The 19,499-nt window shown below is 40.0% G+C and overlaps 1 protein-coding gene across 2 annotated transcripts in view; it reads right to left on the bottom strand.

The window, feature by feature from the left end:
• Positions 1–19,499, bottom strand: part of ARHGAP15 (Rho GTPase activating protein 15) — a 322,285-nt gene that overhangs the window by 246,966 nt on the left and 55,820 nt on the right. For both annotated transcript variants that reach the window (XM_086898275.1, XM_023931396.2), the window contains one exon: positions 17,163–17,252. In XM_086898275.1, coding sequence (XP_086754401.1) covers positions 17,163–17,252 — 90 coding nt within the window. The remainder of the gene's footprint in view (positions 1–17,162; positions 17,253–19,499) is intronic.

Raw genomic sequence — 19,499 nt, 5'->3', positions numbered from 1 at the left:
TGTAAAACAAGCAGTTGTAGGATACTGATCCCTGGTGATCATTTACAGCTTGAAGCAAAACTTGAAAACGGGTCAGAGAGGTACTTTTTTGCTATTTTATAAGGTTTAATTATTCCTATTATCGTTAGGCCCCAGTCATACATCTTATGGTGTGTATAGAACAAACCCATCACCTCTTTCAGTGGGATCCTGCAGTGAAAGTCCAAGTGGACATCACACCCAGCTTTAAAAGACTTAGATTTTTTGAACTTGTCCCCTTGGTTAAGTGCCAGAAGACTTGAGAGAACCTGGTTGGTATCGAGTCAGGAAGGGGATGAGGGCTGGAGCAGGAGTGTAGACTTTTGTGTTTATAGTGCAGGCACAACAGCTCTGGGCATTGTCCTGTACCAGCACAGCATATCAGAGACACTGAAGCCTGGAGAGGAGGCAGGAGATGGAAAAGAATAACTTTCCAAAAGGCATTGGAGCAGATAAAGGTGTGGAGAGGAGCAGAATCACAGCAGCCTTGAACAACCAGATTTTGAGGACGGCCTCTGGTGAGGACAGCCTAGTTACAAGGAAAGCACAGAACGGCCATCAGTTCCATGCAGTTGTATCAATCCCACTAATTTTTCCATAGAAATGATGCCTTAGTGCTCACCCTGTACCCTGGAGGCTTAGCTGAGGTCAACACAGAGCCCTGTGTGTTGGATTACCATCACTGAAATAACACATTGGGCAATAACCAATTTTGCAAATCACAGTCCTGCAAAGGGAAAATGCTAACAAATGGACATGTCTGTGAGAAAGAAAATGCTGGATATAGAAATTAGAAGAGCTGATTGCTAGGTATGCTCAATTAGGAGTGTATATATGGACTTTTCTAGGAATAGCTTCAGGCACGCTCAGCCCTGCTGCTTGTACTATATTTCTGCTATACAGATTAACTAAACACAATGTTAGAGATGCAAAAAAACCTGTGATTTGAAAGTTCTGACATAAACAGTCCCTGAAAAAGAAGCAAACAGAGCACACATTGTCTATGCCATTTGTGAGCCAGTGGATCTAATGGTTCACTTACTTTACAACCTGCTTTGGAATAATTTGGCACATCTCTAATTTTAACAAGCTTCAGTGGGATTAGATAAAATGCAGACTTTGTTTACATCAATTAACACTCAAAGAAGTACAAAAGAACTTGTTAACTGCATTTATGAACAAAAAGTAGCAGAGTGAGAGTTTGTCCAAACGAAGTTACTGTTCGGCTTGCTCACATTGGCACGGTTGTCTCTGAAAGCCTAAAACCAAAAGCCCAAGAACAGAGCTGCATTTTCAAAGAGGCAGATGTGTATTTTTAATTACACAGGCAGATCTAATCAACATTTGTGATAACTGCATTTCCAGGTTTGCCTACATCAGACTCACAGAGATGCCTGCTTCCCCCCACATGCCACGTACACATTCACTGAGTCAAGTGGAAAACCAAAACCATCGCAGGCGAGCTGACAAATACATTGGCCATTGCTACATTATTAGTCCTGTTTCCAATTATTTTGCCCCATTGCTGTATTATTATTCCTATTTCCAATTATTTTGCCTTGACTGATTATAAGCACATCCTTCTTCTCTACGTGCTACAAGGGCTGGAAAGAAAACGCGGATGACTTCAAACCTAGCCCTAGCAAATGGCCACATCATAGATGCCTAATAAAAGGTTTTCAAATAGCAATTATCTTAATAAAGACAGAGAGGAAAAGTGAGTAGGAGCTTATAAAGTGAGGGGAGAAAAAGAATGGACTATGAAATATACTATAACATGCAAGTACTATATAGTATATATTAGCTGAATTCTGATAAGATTCATTTCTTTTCCATCATAAATATTTTTTCCCTTGCATCACATCATTTCCATAGATCTGTGTGTTCAAACTTCTGGATAACACAAGAGACACCTCCAGAAGCTGTTTTTGTGACTCTCTCAGGATCAGCCACTTCTAAGGAAGTTTCCTGCTCCCTCCTCAGGTGCCACAGGCTGACATCTTTTCCATCTTTCCTGCATTAACAGCTCAGGGATTCATAAAACAATATTGTCACTAAATCACAATAGTTTCAGTTACATTTTCTGTGTGCTCAAGAGGCCTGGGCACTATATAAATGTGTTTTTGTTACTCCAGCAGCCTGCCATTGTAACTAGAACTGATCAGCAGAGCTGAGCTGCTCACAGGCACTGTCACCAGTGAGAGCACTGGCTGGCCAGTGCCGTGTCCCCAGCCCTGAAATACCAACTTCTCTCTCCTGACAGGACAAAATTAACTCTTACAACCTAATAACCAGTCTTCTGATGCACTTACAATGGCAAAAGGTGTCTGGGACAGCCTGGAGTGCTGGAGCATTGCGGATCAGAGCTCTGCTGAACTGCAAAAACAAATAGAATCAATTCCTTCCAGAGGCTCTGCATTCCTAGACCTGGCACGGCACACAGCAGAGCGTGACTTGACAAAGCTCAGACGAGCAAGGGAAAGCAAGGAAAGGGTCTTTGGTTAATGGACCCACACTTGCTGCACCAAAATCTTCATTCCTTAAGGTAGAGATACTAATGAAAAAAAAATAATTGTTCTTTTCATGGGAATAGAACAAGGAGAATACAGGAACGAGAGGAATTATATACTATCAAATGTAATTTATACACAGCTGATGATTTTTTTTTTTCCTCTCTAATTTTTTTATTTTTTTTTTTTAAGAGTGAAGGAGTGAAAACTTAGGAAAGTAACAAGTAGGAAAATGTTCCTCTAGGGTGAAAAGAAAAAATCCAAATTATGATTAGTAAGTTCAAAACATCCTCAAACTTTTAAGCATAATTATGGCATTTCCAACAACGAGCAACAAGAGTGTTGGGACCTGGAGTGTCTTTTCTACTACCACCCTACGACTGGGAGTTGCAGAAAACATGACAGCCCAAGCAAACAGCCATGCACACATTTAATATTCAAGAAATTTTGTTTATAGAAACAGCCCATAAGTATTAACATAGATATTTAATGCATAGATATCCAGCCATGTCAGAGAAACCCAGTTCCAAAATCCCCTCTAAAGAAAACCAGCTCTAAATGCAGAATATCATAGCACATGCAGATTAATTCCTGATAGGTATCCAAACCCTGGACAATCTAATAGCAGCTTAGCATTGATTGCATGCTGCACAACAATTTAGGTTTTGTTTTCCATTAGTAAACACCTCAAATTACACGAAAGGGAGAAAAAGTTCCCTAGATACAAGCATTAAATATTTATCAGCCTTATGTCTGCTCTGTCACCACGCCTCTAAGAAAGTCCATTAATTAAATACTTTAGAAACGATTAAAACACTTCCTCAGAACTTATTGGCACCTGTTAATTCACTGACCCTACGAGGCTATGGCAGTAAATGTCTCGTTTGATTGCTTCTCTCACCAATAAATCAGCAGCTTAAAGACAAAGGAGACATGATGCAACTCCATGTACACAACATTGCCTTAAAACACAAAAGCCAGTATCTAGAGGCAGAGAAACAGAACATTTATGTAGACAGGGCAGCACAAATAATCTATTTAACCTAATCTTTTAATTACAGGAAACATCTCGTAGCAAGACATACAAGAGCAATGAAATGACCCAGAGCTAGAAATCAAGATGATATATTTGTGCATGTGAAAGTAACACCAGCAGAATTCATAAAAGAAAACCTCCTTGGGCATTATTATCTTTCCATCAGGATACACTGTCATCACATTGAGAGCAGGAGAAAAAAAAAGGCTTAAAATATGTTATTAAAATACAAATAAAGGGAAAGGGAAAACAAGAGCAGAGAAAGGTAAAATCAGAAGCGGGAGGAATGCAGGTGAAAATAAATCTCTGAATTATAAAAAAGGAACATTTTAGGACTGGGGAGAGAAAATAAATAAGGGACAGACCCTTGGCATAGCACAGCACCTACTCCACTGCAGAAGCTGCAGCGATTTTGATGTCGTTATTTACTCAGTAACAAACTATTCAGCAGAGAGGGGGGTTCAAATCTGGCCCTGCTTGGGCAGTATGCAAATCTTCTCCCACTCCTCTGCAAGCTTTTAAGGATAGCTGGCAGAGAGTCCCCTGAAGAGTCCTGGCAATGCCACAGTCTGCGGTGGGAAACGAGCATCTTGCAAAGAACCCCTGAGATCCTCCTACCCCCTCAAATCTGCGCAAGAGGAGAAGTGTTGCCTGAGAGGGGGAGCGAGACGGAGCGTGTGTGCAGGAGAGGGAGAGAAAATAGTGCTGGTAATTATAAAAGAGTCCTGAAATGCCAGGAGATGGAGAGAATAATTGATCCTAAACAAAAATAATGACAATAAATTGCGCGCTCCTCGCCGCACGTAGTGTTTTCTCCTTTCCCCGGTTTGTGGCGTTTTGACCCTTTGTTCGGATCCTTTACCTTGCTGCATCGAAGTTATTATGGAATATTTGAAAAAATTGGCTTCCCTTCCTTTCATCTCTACTATTGGATTACAGTCTTCCTACTCCCTGCACACAGTTCTTCACTCCCACATTCATTTTCCCCATTTCTTTGTTTACACTCAATTTTACCATATTTCTTCACACTTTTCTACATGGGTAAAGCCTATGCTATGTTCCAACACACATTACTCTCTCTCTTTCCTTACTTTGCACTTTTTAACTGATCGTGTAGAATATTTGTTTCCAGAATGGCAACAAAAAAATCCAAACAAAACAAAACACACAAAAAAAAAAAAAAATCAAAAAGGAGGAAAAAAAAGAAAAATGTATGCAATGGCGAAAACATGTTCCTTTTCACTCCAACTGCAGCCCTAGCTGAATTGTGCTGCCATTGTTTTCCAACAGAACTTGCATTTCCAAACTTGGGAATTCCCATCAGTCTGGCTGACAGAATTTTCCTGTTTTTTCTCAGAAGGTGTGCATTTTTCAAATGCCAGTAACATACCACTGCAGAATTTCCCAGGAGTAACAGCTTGGTTTGAGGGACTCTTATTCAAAAGCCTTACTTCCAAAAAAGTCATTTGAAACAGAAGAATCAAAACTGATTATTTACATTGTATAAATCAAAACAAAACTGCAACCAATGCATTTCAAAATATTGCTATAATTATTTTCTACACACTGATAAATTGCTGGACATAATTTCCTGAGCTCTGGTTGGCAATTCCTTGATCACTAAACACAATGTTTATTTAATTTTAGATTGTGAATATAATTATTAAAAGTGTGATTCCAAATCATTAAAAAAAAAAAAAAAAAAGAAAAAAAAAAGAGGAAAAAAAAAAAAAGAATATACAGAATATACAGGGGAAAAATCCCCAAACAACAAACTAAACACAAGGGGAGAATATTTCAGGTGTTTTAAAGCTCTGTCTGTGGACAGGTGTAGGCTTCATGGAAGGGTCTATTCCCAGGGTAGAATTGATTGACTCAATCCCAGGGAAGGAGGAGCTCTGGACCATCAGGGGCAGAGCATCCCAAGGCAGGTGACAAAGCTGGGAGTCACAGCAGTGCTAGTCTGGGGGTAGGAAGATGCAGAGCTCAGGAAATCTCTCTCAACAGTCCTGACTCCTTTCCCTGAAATATACTGAAATGGCAAAGATGTAAAAATGTATTCACCCCACTTTTCTCAGCATGGGTAGAAGACAATATGTGTCATACCCCAAAAAAATAGGGATTGTTTCCTGAATAAAGTGTATTTTTTTCTTTATAATCTTTGTACCATGAGCCACCTTTCTCCCACAGTAAAAGTCAGGGGGTAGTAAAAGCTGCAGAGTCACAAGAGGGTATTCCTGGTATGGAGAAGGACAGTTCTTGTCTCAGACTCCCACATTCACCCCTGAAATTTTCCTTTTGTGGGCTCCCAAAAAGGGCTTGGGCTGTGCCAGCCAAGGGCCACCTGGCACAGACCCAACCCTATCAGTTCATAAAGGTGAAAGAAGGAAAGAAGCATTATCATGGTATTATTTCCACCTGCACAGACGTAAATCAGGAGAGTTTGGGTGAAATTAGTGTATTAACATCAATGGAGGAAGTCTTGTGACCCTCAGTCAAAAGCCAGCATGCACAGTCTGTAACAGGCAGCCCCAAAAGGGAGATATGGATGGACTGGGAATTAACTTTGCTACCATAACTAAAATGAGAAGCAAAACACCCAGTCAATCCACTGTGTATTGATTTAAGTATTTCAGGATGAGGTACTGAAATAAATAGATATTTGTCCTTTCAATCTCTTGCTCTGTGGCCCCTGCATTGTTTTCTCCTTTTAACTTTACCACACATTATCAATTTTTCTGAATTAATTCAAGGCATTTCTGGCAGCACATGATTAAAAAATTATCCATTTTTAATTGTTTTTCAGTGCAAGCAATGGTTGAAACTCAAGTCTGCTTGAGAGCTGGGCATGGGTGGTAACAGGTTATTTCAACAGTTCAGGGCAAAAATGGGATCATTCTCTTAACTCTGCAGTATCAGTGCAATTCATCTCAGTCCATAACAGATGACATGTTCAATAGAATATGTAAAGTATGCCTCCACCTAGTGATGACTATGTACAAATAATAGAAAATAATAATAATTATTCTATTACTTAAGAGAATCACAGTAATTGGCTCCCATTTTCCCAAATTAAAATGTGCTCTCATGCAAATATTCACATATACAAATGCACACTTTGCCTCCAGAAAAAATAGTTTAAAGCTCAATCTGTGACAATTTACCTGTAAACTCTGACTTGAGGGAGGCTAAACACATTCAAGGTTTTTAGTATATTAAAATTTCAAATAATATTGTATTTGTAGCAATCATGACTATTATGAGGACAAAAAGAATAAATGGGGGGGGGTGACTGAAGTGCTGTGGATTTTCAGTGTTAAAGTTGTCTGGTAATTTATGTTTGTTAGACTATTTCTACATGAAATGGTAAACAAACCACATCCCCTCCTTACAACTTTTTTTGCCAAAGAAAATGTTTGCAAAAAAAAAAAAAAAGACTTCTTGGATCACTGTGTTTTACAGATGCAATTGCAGACAGAGTGGCTGAAATTCCTAGGGATTTATTTACCCCAAATCAGAGCAGAGGTTATGACAGGAAAATAAATTTAAAAAAAAAAAAAAATTGAAAAAAAAAAGAGAAAAACCAACAGAAAACCTTCTAACACTAAAAAACCCCAGAACTCAAGAAATCCAGTCCTTTAACTGGATCTCAAACTTTTAACAGCTCCCATAATCCATATAAAAATAGTCTCTGACTGGGATCAATTGGAGGCGCATCCTCAAAATCAATAAACTTGAGAAGGAGGTTTGAAAAGTGAGGGTCCCAGGTGGAAAATGTTCTTGTGGCTTTTCCTTTCATCTGGGAACTACCTTTAATGGCTTCTGAGACCCACTGCTCCTGCATTACCATTTCAAAAAAGTCTCCCCATCCCATTAGTGGCCCATGAATCACAGTTTAGGAATTCCTGCTCAGCTGAAAACCAGAGGTGTAGTATCTAAAGGAGAGGGCAGGTCACTGCCTGCAGTTCTCCCCTTGCATTTAAATTGCCTCCCATTGTCCATGTAACACCTTCCAGCATCCAAAAAATATCCTGTCTGCAAAGAAATCACTCCTACACAAAAAAATGTGAGTCCCAAACCTCTCCCCTGGCATCCCTCTGCACACAAATTCAGAGAGAGGACAGCCAAGGCTCCCCATGCCCAGCCAATTCCAAATATCTGCCTCAGTCATTAAAGAGAAACACAAAAAAATGGAGTCAAGTGGCTTCGCCAAGATTTTAAAAAATGTAGTGGCTGAATACAGAAATACCAGCACCAAACATGTAAACAAGTCAGATTTGATTATCTCTGAGTGAGTTCATTTAGGATTCGTTTTTCTCTTCTCTTTTTTTTTTTTTTCCCCCCAAGAGTTTGATAAATTAAGGGAATGTTTGGGCTCCTATCAAGATCCTTTTTTTTTTTTTTGTTCATATTAGCTTACATTAAGTTAAGAAATATGCAAAATCATAATGCTCTTAAATTAATTTAACTGTTTTCAGTTAAGAGAAGCATTAAACCTTAAAATAATAAATAATCAGGAAATCCAGTCTTCTCTTGCATTTCTTACATTTTTCTTTCAGCTGTTGATTGCCAGAACTAAGAAAATGCCATTTTGCCCAGATCATGGGTGCATAAAACACAGCACCAAGGGCCACACTCACATCAGAGGTGCTTTATCAAATTCACCCTACTGACTATCTGTCGCCAAAATTTTTATTTCATGCTTTATCTTGAACCAGCTAGTCCTTGTGAAGCTATTTACCTTTTTCCTATCAGCTGATCAGAAGATAATCACCATTTTAAAGCATAAATTTACTACCCAAGGAATAATTTAGGGATATTATTTTAAAAAAAAAAAAAAAAAAAAAAAAATTTAAAAAAATAAAATTAATCGATTCAGAAACCAGTTAAATTAATGTTAATTACAGAATGGTTTGGGATGGAAGGGAAAGGTCACCTGTTCCAGCCTCCCTGCCCTGGGCAGGGACACCTCCTTTAGACCAGTTAATAGTCTGAATTCCTCAGTCAGGCACCGATTTTGGCTGAAAGATGTTTTAACAGTGCTCAGTGTCAGCACGGTGGGTGCAGAATGCCCTGCAGGACGAGTCCACGGGGAAAGAGAGAGCCCTGGTGGCACTGGGCACAGACTGGACAGGCCTGGCTGCCTTCCCTGCATGCCTCCACTGTCCTCATAGCCCTGCCTGCATCCCTGCCCTCATATCTCTGCCTGCATCCCTACCCTCATCCACTGACATCATCCAATGCCCTCATCCCTGTTCTAATCCATTCCCTTCATTGCTGCATCCACTGCCTTCATCCATGTTCTCATCCCTTCCTTTCATCCCTACCTGCATCCTCTGCCCTCATATCCCTGCCTGCCTCCATTGCCCTCACCCCACTCTCATCCTCTTCCCTCATCCCTTCCCTTCATCCCTGTCCTTACCCCTGATCCCTGTCCTCATCCCTGCTCTCATCCCCTTCCCTCATCCCTTCCTGCATCCCTATCCTCATCCCTGCTCTCATCCCTTCCCTTCATCCCTGTCCTTATCCCTGATCCCTGTCCTCATCCCTGCTCTCATCCCCTTCCCTCATCCCTTCCTGCATCCCTGTCCTCATCCCTGCTCTCATCCCTTCCCTTCATCCCTGTCCTTACCCCTGATCCCTGTCCTCATCCCTGCTCTCATCCTCTTTCCTCATCCCTTCCCTTCATCCCTGTACTCATCCATTCCCTTCATCCCTTCCCACATCCATTCCCTTCATCCCTGTACTCATCCCTTCCTGCATCCCTATCCTCATCCATTCACTTCATCCCTGTCCTCATCCCTTCCTGCATCCCCGTCCTCATCCCTGCTCTCATCCCTTCCTGCTTCCCTGCCCTTCATCCCTGTCCTCATCCCTTCTCTTCATCCCTCCCCGCATCCCTTCCCTGTATCCCTCATCCCTGTCCTCATCCCTTCCCTGCATCCCTGCTCTGCTCCCTGCCCGCCCGTTTGCTGCCCACGAGATGGCAGCAATATGTTTATGAATAATGCAGCAGAGGCTGCAGCCCATTTCCATTGCGGGAGCTGCAGAGCGCCGCTCGCTCCTTCAGCTGCAAAACAAAGTAAAACCTCTCAAGCCCCCTCCTCCCCTCCCCGACCGCACAGCCCGCTGTGAATTCCGCCAAAAAAACAATGGGAAAAATGAGCTGCTCCTCTGTCACGCTGCCCGGGTCGCTTTCTCTCGTGGGGTGGGCGTTCTGCAAGGCACAAGGTGCTTCCTCTGCTCTCACAGATTTGTCCAGGTCCTCGTGCTCAGCCGTGCTCCTGTCCCTGACAAAATTATGTCACACGCACATTAAGCATTAACTGCTGCTACGTTTTATTTCTGCAGCACAGAAAATGCCTGTGGCTTGAAATAAATATTTTCTTTTCTGATGGACAAATAACATCTGCACTTGTGAAAGCTGCAAGCGTGGCTGTCACAGGCTAAGTGATTCAGATAATTTCTTGAGAAGCACATGTGTATGAGCACACACAGACACTCGTACCTATCACGGCCACTCACGTATCAGCACTTGGATTTGCCAAAGGATGGGCTCTTAAAAAGCACAGTGAACTGTTACAATAATCACTTTTAGCAGACACACTTCTATGTACACATAATGTCAGATTGGGGGGAATGAACATCGTGAGATTTAACAACCAGCCTGGTTTCATGGAAAATTTAGGCTTGCTTTTCAATTGGATTTTGGAATTCTCCAGCATTTAGAGAGACCCCAGGCCATGGCCTGCAGTGGGTACCACTCTGAGGTGATGTGCAGTGCCACAGACAGCAGCACCACAGCACCCTGCTCAGGGCAGCTTCTGCTGCAGCCAGCCTTTCAAGCCTTTCCTAGATCTCCATGATTTGTTGAAGTTACACTTTTCAAGAGACAAAATATTTTTAGGATAATAATTGGGGAAAAAAAAAAAAATGTATCTGCTTAGGTAATATCATATTTAGCTACAAATCAATCAAAGCTTTTTCGAGAATTTTGAATCTTATTTCAAGAAGTCAACTATAGCAAAATATTGTTGATCAGGAGTAGACCTCACTATTGCTTTTCAGCAATTACACCTTTTCACATCATTAAAATAGCTGTAATTAGATTTTAATATTTTCTTTTAATAATATCAAAATACTAATGTTCTGATTCTGTAGCCACAAAATACAGAAGGCCTTAGTGACATAATTAAGGGTTTGTGTTACCCCAAAGCAGACTCAGAAACCTCAGCAAGTGAGAGAAACAGATTAATTATGACTTTGTGACACCTCTAACTTAGCTGTTTGGTTTGTCCTTTTCAAGAATAAAGTTGCTGCTCCTTGAAATCCTGTTACAGAGGTTAAATTGGTAAAGAAGTCCCCTAAAATTCTGCTACAGAGGTTGAAGACTCAGTTTCCCAAACTTTTTAAATGCACAATGCTGTCAGTCGAGTGCCCTCCTGTTGACTGTTTGTCTATTTCCAAATTGATTATAGCTTGAATATTGAACTATCAAAATATTGAAATATTTTTGTATGTTATAGAAAAGTTTTTTTTCATTTTTTTTTAAAGGTTTCTTATACAAATGATGCCAAAGTCCTTAGAGTTTGTATGTTCCTGTCCTTGTTAAAGCTTTGTTTGTATCACAGGGGTAATGATATCTGTCCCTCTTTCTGTCACTTTTTTTTGGGGGGGGAAAATGGCTTTATTACCTGATATTTCTTATAAAATGAATCACATCAAGAGCTTCTGTGGCCATGATGACTGAGCAATCTGAAATCCAGCTCACTTTCCACACATGCTCTTTGGGCTAACATGAGTAACATCAGACTGAAGAGTGAGACACTGGTGAGAGAAGGTCAAAGCCTGACCCTTTTTCACCCAACACTTCTGAAAGAAAGGTACAACTTCATATTCCAGAGTGTTCCAGTTACCAGACTCTTGCTTATTCTCAGTCAGATAAGAATCTTTTCCTTCCTCAGCTGCTTTTTCTGCCTGTTCTGCTCTTTACTAACCAGGGACATCTCAACACCTCCTTGGGTCCCAGAGCAGCTACTGTCAATACAGGTGAAGTGAGTACACTTAAATCTTTCTCAGACACAAAAAATAAATTAAACAACAAAAAATAAAATTACCAAGGATCTCTAAAGCTCTCTCCTCCTCATCACCTTAAAAAATCATATTAAAGTCTTTAAAAGCCAAAGTAACTTCTCAGTTGTATAAGGTTTAAAATGCATATTATGTGCAATTTTCTACTTCCTGTAAAACTTTCCAGACAATCAAGGCTGGTTTTCCTCTTTCACTGTGTACTCTCACTCATACTTTTTGTTTTTGATCACTAAAATATGCATTAAATCTTATGTGACATTCAAAGTAAAAGAAATTAAGAAAAATACAACTGAATACATGAAAAAAAAAATGCATTCATGGGTTTTAGATCAGAAAATTGTAGACATGTTGAGAAATCAGAAGATTATCTGCATTCATTGTTTAGGTTTTACTGAATATTTTGGCAGGGGCTTTGCCAGTAAGGTCATTAACAAGGGAGTTAGAAGAGAACTAGAACCACAATTGTGAGGCTGTTCCACATTGCCGTGCTCAAGACCTCCAGCTTACAACAATAGAAAGGGTGTTCATGCAAAATCACAGAAAGGTTTGGGTTGGAAGGGACCTTAACTGGTCTCATTCCATGGGCAGGGACACCCTCCACTCCAAGCCCCATCCAACCTGGCCTTGGACATATCCAAGGATAGGGCAGCCACAGCTTCTCTGAGCACCAGGCCCTCAGCACCTCACAGGGAACAATTCCTTCCCAATATCCCATCCAACCATGCCCTCTGGCAGTGGGAAACAATTTCCCTTGGTCCTGGAACTCCAGGTACCCAAAGTGGGAGTCCCACCTCCCTCAAATTGATGGCCATGCTTCTTTTGAAGAGGAAGACCATTCCTTGTTTTTGTGTTTGTTTTTTTTTTTTAAAAAAAGTTTGTTATTTAAAGAATCTCCTTCTGACACCACCTAATGACTGTGTGGTGTGGCCAAGTCTTTTAATTAAGCAATAACATATTCAGGTCTCTGGGATAGAAATTAAACCCCAGCCACAGCAGTGAGGTCCAGAAGTGGAATAAACGGTGTTTTAAGATCACAAGAGGTGTGTAGCAGATTCAAAGCCAGCAAAGGCTCCTGCACAACTTGGAGCTGAATGCAAGAGCACTCTCAGGCTCAGGAAATGGGACCAACTCTGGGATAGGTTTTGGGTGGGAACATGCTCCAGCTGCTGATAAGGACCACCACAAGACTGCAAGGTGGCTTTTGTAGATTTCCCTCCTCTGCACAGCATTTATGTTTAAAAACACACAAAGAAACCCAAATACCAATCCCAACCCAAGCCCCTCCGCATCGCGCTCTCAGTGCTTCCTCTGGAGAGATCGTGGAAACAAAAGTGATCCCTCCCATGGCAAAAAGCAGTGACTTAAACCATTCCTGGGAGGCATCCAGACAGTATCCTGATCCTACAGTATGTGGAACAAAATAGCTTATCATTCAGATTATGCGCCTGGACAAAGCTGGAGAGCTTCAAGGACAAGGGAGTTACCCAGGATCAGCACCACAAATGTTATTATATATGAAACAGCTGCAAGATAAATTCTTTCATATTACACATAGGTGCAGTTGTACTTTCAGCTGTCTCACTGTTGGAATACTGTAGGCCTTATACAGCTTTCTCTATTTGTAAAATACACTTCTTAGTTGGGTATGATTGAGTAACCTCTTACATCTGCAGTGCACTGAAACAAAAAACGCTATCACACCACATCTGTGGCAAGAGCCCAGCCATACAACCCCAGAAATTCCTCAAATGAAACCTTCCTAAAAGTGAACTTGGTGAACAGGGTAAAATTATGACTAAAGAAACCAAAAAATGCCTGTTAGTTAAATGAATGGTGCAATTAAGAGAACAAAGCCCCTTGATAGGTTCATAAATATGCTGCTCGTGACCTTTTTTGTACTTTTCACCTCTCTCCTACTTTTCCTTTTCTTTTTTGAATTATCTGAGAGAAACCTCCCAAAACCTCTTCAAGGAAATAGTGTACAACCACAGGACTTTGTGCTAATGAACCCCCAGAATTAAAAATCCAGAGGTCAAGAGCACATCTTCCATGGAGTCTGGGCTGAATTTCAAATTAAAAGGCTGTTTGACTTAGAGGTTGAATAAAACAGGGGGAACGAATAAGATCCAATTGAAAAGTTTACTAGAAGTAGGAAATATGGAATATTGGAAAAAAATCTGCAAATTAGCCTCGTTACTGGTGTTTCAACAGCCATATCAGTGCTGACTGAAAAGCAGCCCATTAAGTTATTTTCCTTTTTGATAACCCACATCAAAAAACACCTTCCCAATATCAAACTAAGTAAAAAAAAAGGCAAAGGAAGAACAACAGAGCGACACAGGCGCTGTTCCTGTTCCAGTTGCTGACTGACAACACTGCCATCCCTTAACATGGTTTTATTTAGTTATTACAACCATCTCTCTGTAAATGACACTTAGGATTATTTAAGATTATGTTGTAATCCTTTTAATCCTCAGTGCTTTAAATTTCAGGCTAAACACCAAAGAGCAAACTAGCACTTAGCAGAAATATTTAAAGCATGTGATTTGAACATAAATCTTCTTTTATTCAACACTCCTCCGATGAAGACCTAGTGCATCACATCACTCAGCCAGCAAGAACAAACAGCAAGTATCTCACTGAAAGCTGCTACCTTTCCTCACATCATGGGAAGTTGTTTCTAGCCAGGTCTTTTCCTTGGTGCCTGTTACATCATCAATAAAATAAATGAGAGGAAATCAGGAGGTTATATTCTATGAGATGTGCATATTTTCAGTTACTATTAAGGAAAAGTTGAGGGGGAAAAAAAAACCCCACATAATCTGTTCATCAAGAGCAGAAATAGATTGCATGCACAAATTGGATAGTGTGAGACAGATCAGACTTATCCTGTTAAAAAGGGAGTAGCTCAATTAAAATGAGAGGAGTAACACTGCTGAAAACATCATGATCAAGACCAGAAACCCAAATCTTCCTGCCTGAATATCATTTAGTTGCAGTTTCCTCCTTTTTTTTCCTCTCTGCATCGATCATGTTTCCAATTAGTTTTTCTTTATGATACTCCTATGCTCCATCTCCTTGCTGCTATCCATTAAGTGTCATCTGCTTAGATTTTAAATCCAAGATTTCCTTCTTTTTCTTCAACCCAAAATTTAAATAGTCATTTTCCATTTATGATCTATAATTCATGAACTCAAATTGAGCACCCTTGCTAAATCAAATGCAAAATTCTGCACCTACTCCTAGTACAACACATTAGCACAAAGCAACCACTGCTCTGTTTGAATGAGAATAGGTGGTTTTACTAGAAAGTAATGAAAAAAAAAGCCAACTATGTTTTGATGGGCTTTGAAGATATAATTATACTTATTTCTGATCTTTTCAGAGTTAAGCATCTAATATGTTTAATCAAATAGCAATGCATCTATATTTAGCTTGCAAAAAAAAAAAAAAGAGAAAGCATTAAAGAAAGCCACCCATGTTGTTTTCATTTGAACAAACCTATGAATAAGTAGACACACACTATCAATTTTATTCCCACCCACGAGGAATAAGTAGATCAGAAGAAGTGTTTCCTGAAATATTCAGTTTCCAGGTACAAACTGACCTCTCTGCTTTCGAACTCGCCTTGGATTCCCTCCAGACTATCTCACAAATCTTCGCTCCCTCTCCAGTCCCCTTCCCACTCTATCTGCTCATGTAGCACCAGTCTCGTTCAGTCCCTTCCTTTCCCAAAATGTCACCACTACTGGTGCCAAAGCCTTCTCCTCTTTCGCTCTTACCATCTGGCACAGTCTTCTTGTAGCTCTCTGTCTAAACAATGCTCCATCCCTTTTCAAAATGTGTCTTAACATATGTCCTTCCTCCCATGCTTTTACTTCTTAATGTCTCTCCCACTCACTTATTGGCTTGATGAAGACACATTTTAATGGGTTCAAACAGTAGTGCATGAGTTTCCTTTCTCACATTATTCTGATTCAGTGGAGTTACACCTCACACGAACAGAAGTGAGAAGAAAATGCACTGCAGAGCCTTCGTACCACCAGTTTGGTAAATCAATAACAGAGCCTCGTTTGTCTTTACTTTGGAAATGTATTAGCTGCAATGAATCACCGTTCCAAAACGCATTTCCAAACAGGAATTTTGCTTACTGCAAAATGAGAAATAAACCCTAGAAGCTCAGAAGACCTGTCAGTGTGCTCAGGGGGTTGCAGGAGTGAAGGCTAAGGTTATACTTAATCACATTCCAAGTGAAAAAGCTGAAGATTGACAGCAAAACCAAAATATTTATTCTAAAAATACCTAGGAAATGACAAAGCCCCAAGTGTTGTCTCAAGACAACCTGAAAGATGTGGGGGGTATAGAAGCATAAGTCTCGCTGTCTCGGAAAAGAGGAACATTTCTAAATATTCCATGTGCTTTAGAAAGATGTCTAGAAAAATAAACCTTGAAAAAGCCTCTGTAACACCCAGTTGACCCAAAGAGATTTCTTTTTAAGAAGCCACGTACAGGCCCTTAGGGGTTTTTTTTATGTGTAGTGGTATTTTTTTTTCTTCCACCCCAGACCCAGACACAGTTGGTTCCTCCAGCATGTTTCACTGGTCATGATGCCAAAGGACTCTCTGGTAACTAACAGGATCTTGACCCTGACATGTTCCCTCCTGCGTCTCTCCCCCCTTTATTGCTTGTGTTGTTAAACATTTTAAATGTTAGAACTCTGGGAAACAACTCGGCTCATAGAGAATAATATTTTGATGTGGCTTGATGCAACATTTAGTGAAACAGAAAAAAAACAACAAATCCTTTCTGCTGATATTCATGGGAGCTGGATTATGTCCAAAACCTGAAGATGTTGCAATAAACTATTTTAGCCCCTAGATCCTGGAATGTTAACCTTGCAGTAATGCTTTTCCCCTCCTTTCATCTTCTTGGGCCTTGATCCTCCCTTTCAATTCAATGGGATTTGGATGAAGGAATTAAATAATATTATTTTCCATCAATGAAGAATAGTCCTGTGAGAAATACATGTCTTTCTCTGCTGGCCCTGACAGAGGCAAGCTTTTAAAATCCTCCCCTCCCCTCGCAGAAGTGAACCTGGGTCATCACCGTCTGAGGACCCTGAGCAGCAATAAAAATAAACAGAGTAACCGCACTGCGTTGGAGCCGTGCTTGTATAAGCAGTTTGAAGAAGTTGTGTTTATGGAAGTCCTCTAGGTCAAGATTCTAGGCCTGAACCCAAAGCAATTACCTACTAAGTTTTAAAAACAAATTGAATATAGAGCATTAATCAATAAATCAACAGGTTCTCAAGTGTTTAGGAGACTCAGTCATCAGAAATCCTTCTCTTAGAAAAATAGTAAACCGATGCTGGATAAAGTGTTACACTCCTTTACTGGTAAGGAAAATGCTGTATTAAATCAGGCTCTAGTTATTAAAATCAGGGAAATAAAACCTACCTCTTTACAGAGTTCAGACTCAAATGAGCAGTGGAATTCTCTGTCTCTTACCTGAAAGACATTCTTTCTGCTGGATTTCTCTGAGGTCCACTCAATGCGAGCACCACACAAATCCACACACTCAGGTTTGTATCCCGGTTTCTGGAAAAGAAAAAAAAATAAAAAATCAACATGAATATGGCCTGACTTTTCACAAATGGGGAGAGTTATCAGATAAAACAAGAATAGATCAAGTTAAAGAGACAGGATGTTGTAACACAGCTGCTGATACTACTGAAAAGAGCTCATTATATACTCTGGTATTGTTAAATAACCACTCTTGGGGTGTCTTAGTGCAGAAATAAAGTTCTTATATTAGAACATCATTTTAAAAGCAATTAAATGGTTTAAAAAACAGTCTAGTGTAACATATAGTAGATCAAAACCCAAATGCAGACACATGGACCAGCTATTTTGAATGCTTACTTTGCCAAACCCTCTTGAAGAGTCATTGAGTTTAAACGAAAAATTTTGTGGGTTTTCCAAATGCAAATTTAAACTGATGCAACTGGAAAGGACAGAAATTAGACAAGAACACACATCGTATCTCTAAGACAAGCTATCTCCTTTCTCTAAACAAATTATCATTTCTTGCTCCTAAAAAAGGAAGAAAAGGCTTCGAGGGCATGTGTGACACCCAGAAAGAGCTCAGCACAAGGGCTGATACTTCTCAGTGTCAGTCCACGCATCCTGGAGTGACACAGCTCTGCCTCCCCTGCTCCTCCATATGGATGCAAGTAATTCAAAGAGCAGATTTGTTTGCCTGTATCATTTACGTTGCTGGGAGTTGGTGTAAAGCACAATAATCCTCATTTGCCATCGAAGCTCCTTCTCCAGGGACTCTGCCTGTGCAGCAGTTCTGGCAAAGCTCATGTAGTTCAGAGTAGGCTTTGTAGACTGGGTTGCTGCACATCCTACTCAACAGAAAAAATACTACTCTTAGCAATAAAAAGCACCACTAGCTCCCTTTTGGGTATCCCTTTTTGGATAATTAAATTATCCTTTTTGATAATTTAATTAATCAGCTTGATGCAACTATTTTCTCTGCTGCACTTAAGCCACAGTTACCCTAAAAATGTCATTAGTGATACAGAAAACAGACTTTATAGAGTTAAGAGTGGCCAGTCCAGCACCAGCCACAAATTTCCAAAAACTACTCACTGAATTTCTCTGATGTTGTTATTAAAGGCTAAAGAATGTGTGCTCTCCAGGATGCCTTTGAGATGGGAGGAAAGAACCTATTTAGGTTAAAAGGAGCAAAGAGATCCTGGTCAAGTGATTTGCAGGCATAGTCTCTGGAAGTTTTCAGTGCTGGGATTGTAATTATGTTCTCCAATTGCCAAACCATAAAACCACAATGGTTAAGCTCCACTAAAACTGACAGTCCTGTGTGCCTTTGTTCCTTTTTTTTTACTATTATTATTATTAATTTTTTTTAATAGAAGAAATATACTGTTCAAAACAGAAGGATGTTCTTGTGGTTAAACCACTGGAAGAAAAGAGCTTGGATTTCTTTTTCCCCACCTCTGCCTCAAATTTCCTGCCTGGCCTCTGACAAGAGCTTAGTCTTTCCAATTTTTTATGAACAGATCAAAACTGCAACACTGAGACTTGGTTTTGCAAAAATGTTGTGAAATTTAGTCAGCTAATATTTGTGTGGCAAAAATAGCAAAGTTGGAAATAAACCCAAGCACCGATATATTAACCATAGCAAATAAATATTCAAATTGTGGAGGAAATGAATGAGTTTTCAATATTCCAATACTTTTATAAATAGGGCTATGAGGCTTAGATCCTCTCCAGGACTCCATGAAATGTCCAGATCTGAACCACACAGGCAGCTCTGCAACCCATCAGGAACACACAACATGGGCTTCTCAAAGTGGGTAATCTTACTTCCTTTGGAAATAAAAAGAAATTGCCCACATGGATAGTTTGGGTCTGAAAATACTTTAACAAAGAGGGGCAGCTTTCTGCCGGCAGCAGAAAGAGTTGAGAAATTTTGGAAACACATGATGAGATTAAAAGAAGAGATTAACATGTAGACAAAGAAACAGAAACTGTTTTTTGATAGTGAACATTACTGGGCTACAGAATATTTTCCTCAGGAAAACTGTCATGGAACACTGAAGGGACAAAAAATAATGAAAAGCCCAGAGAGGTGTTGCAGGAAGATGGAACAGTGAACTCAGTAGTATCTCTAATTTCTATTATTGTCCAAAAATATATGCAACAGCATAACCTGGACTGTTTGTGCACCCAGTGAACACACACTGTGATTTTGCTGCTGTTGCAGTACTCTGGAGCTTGTTTACAGCTCTGATTTTGTAATAAGCAGAAGAAAAGTAC

Source organism: Cyanistes caeruleus, chromosome 7, assembly GCF_971803275.1.
Source record: "Cyanistes caeruleus chromosome 7, bCyaCae1.hap1.1, whole genome shotgun sequence".
NCBI lineage: Eukaryota > Metazoa > Chordata > Aves > Passeriformes > Paridae > Cyanistes > Cyanistes caeruleus.
The sequence above is the reverse complement of the archived record's forward strand: the minus strand, read 5'-3'. Positions and strand labels throughout refer to the sequence as shown.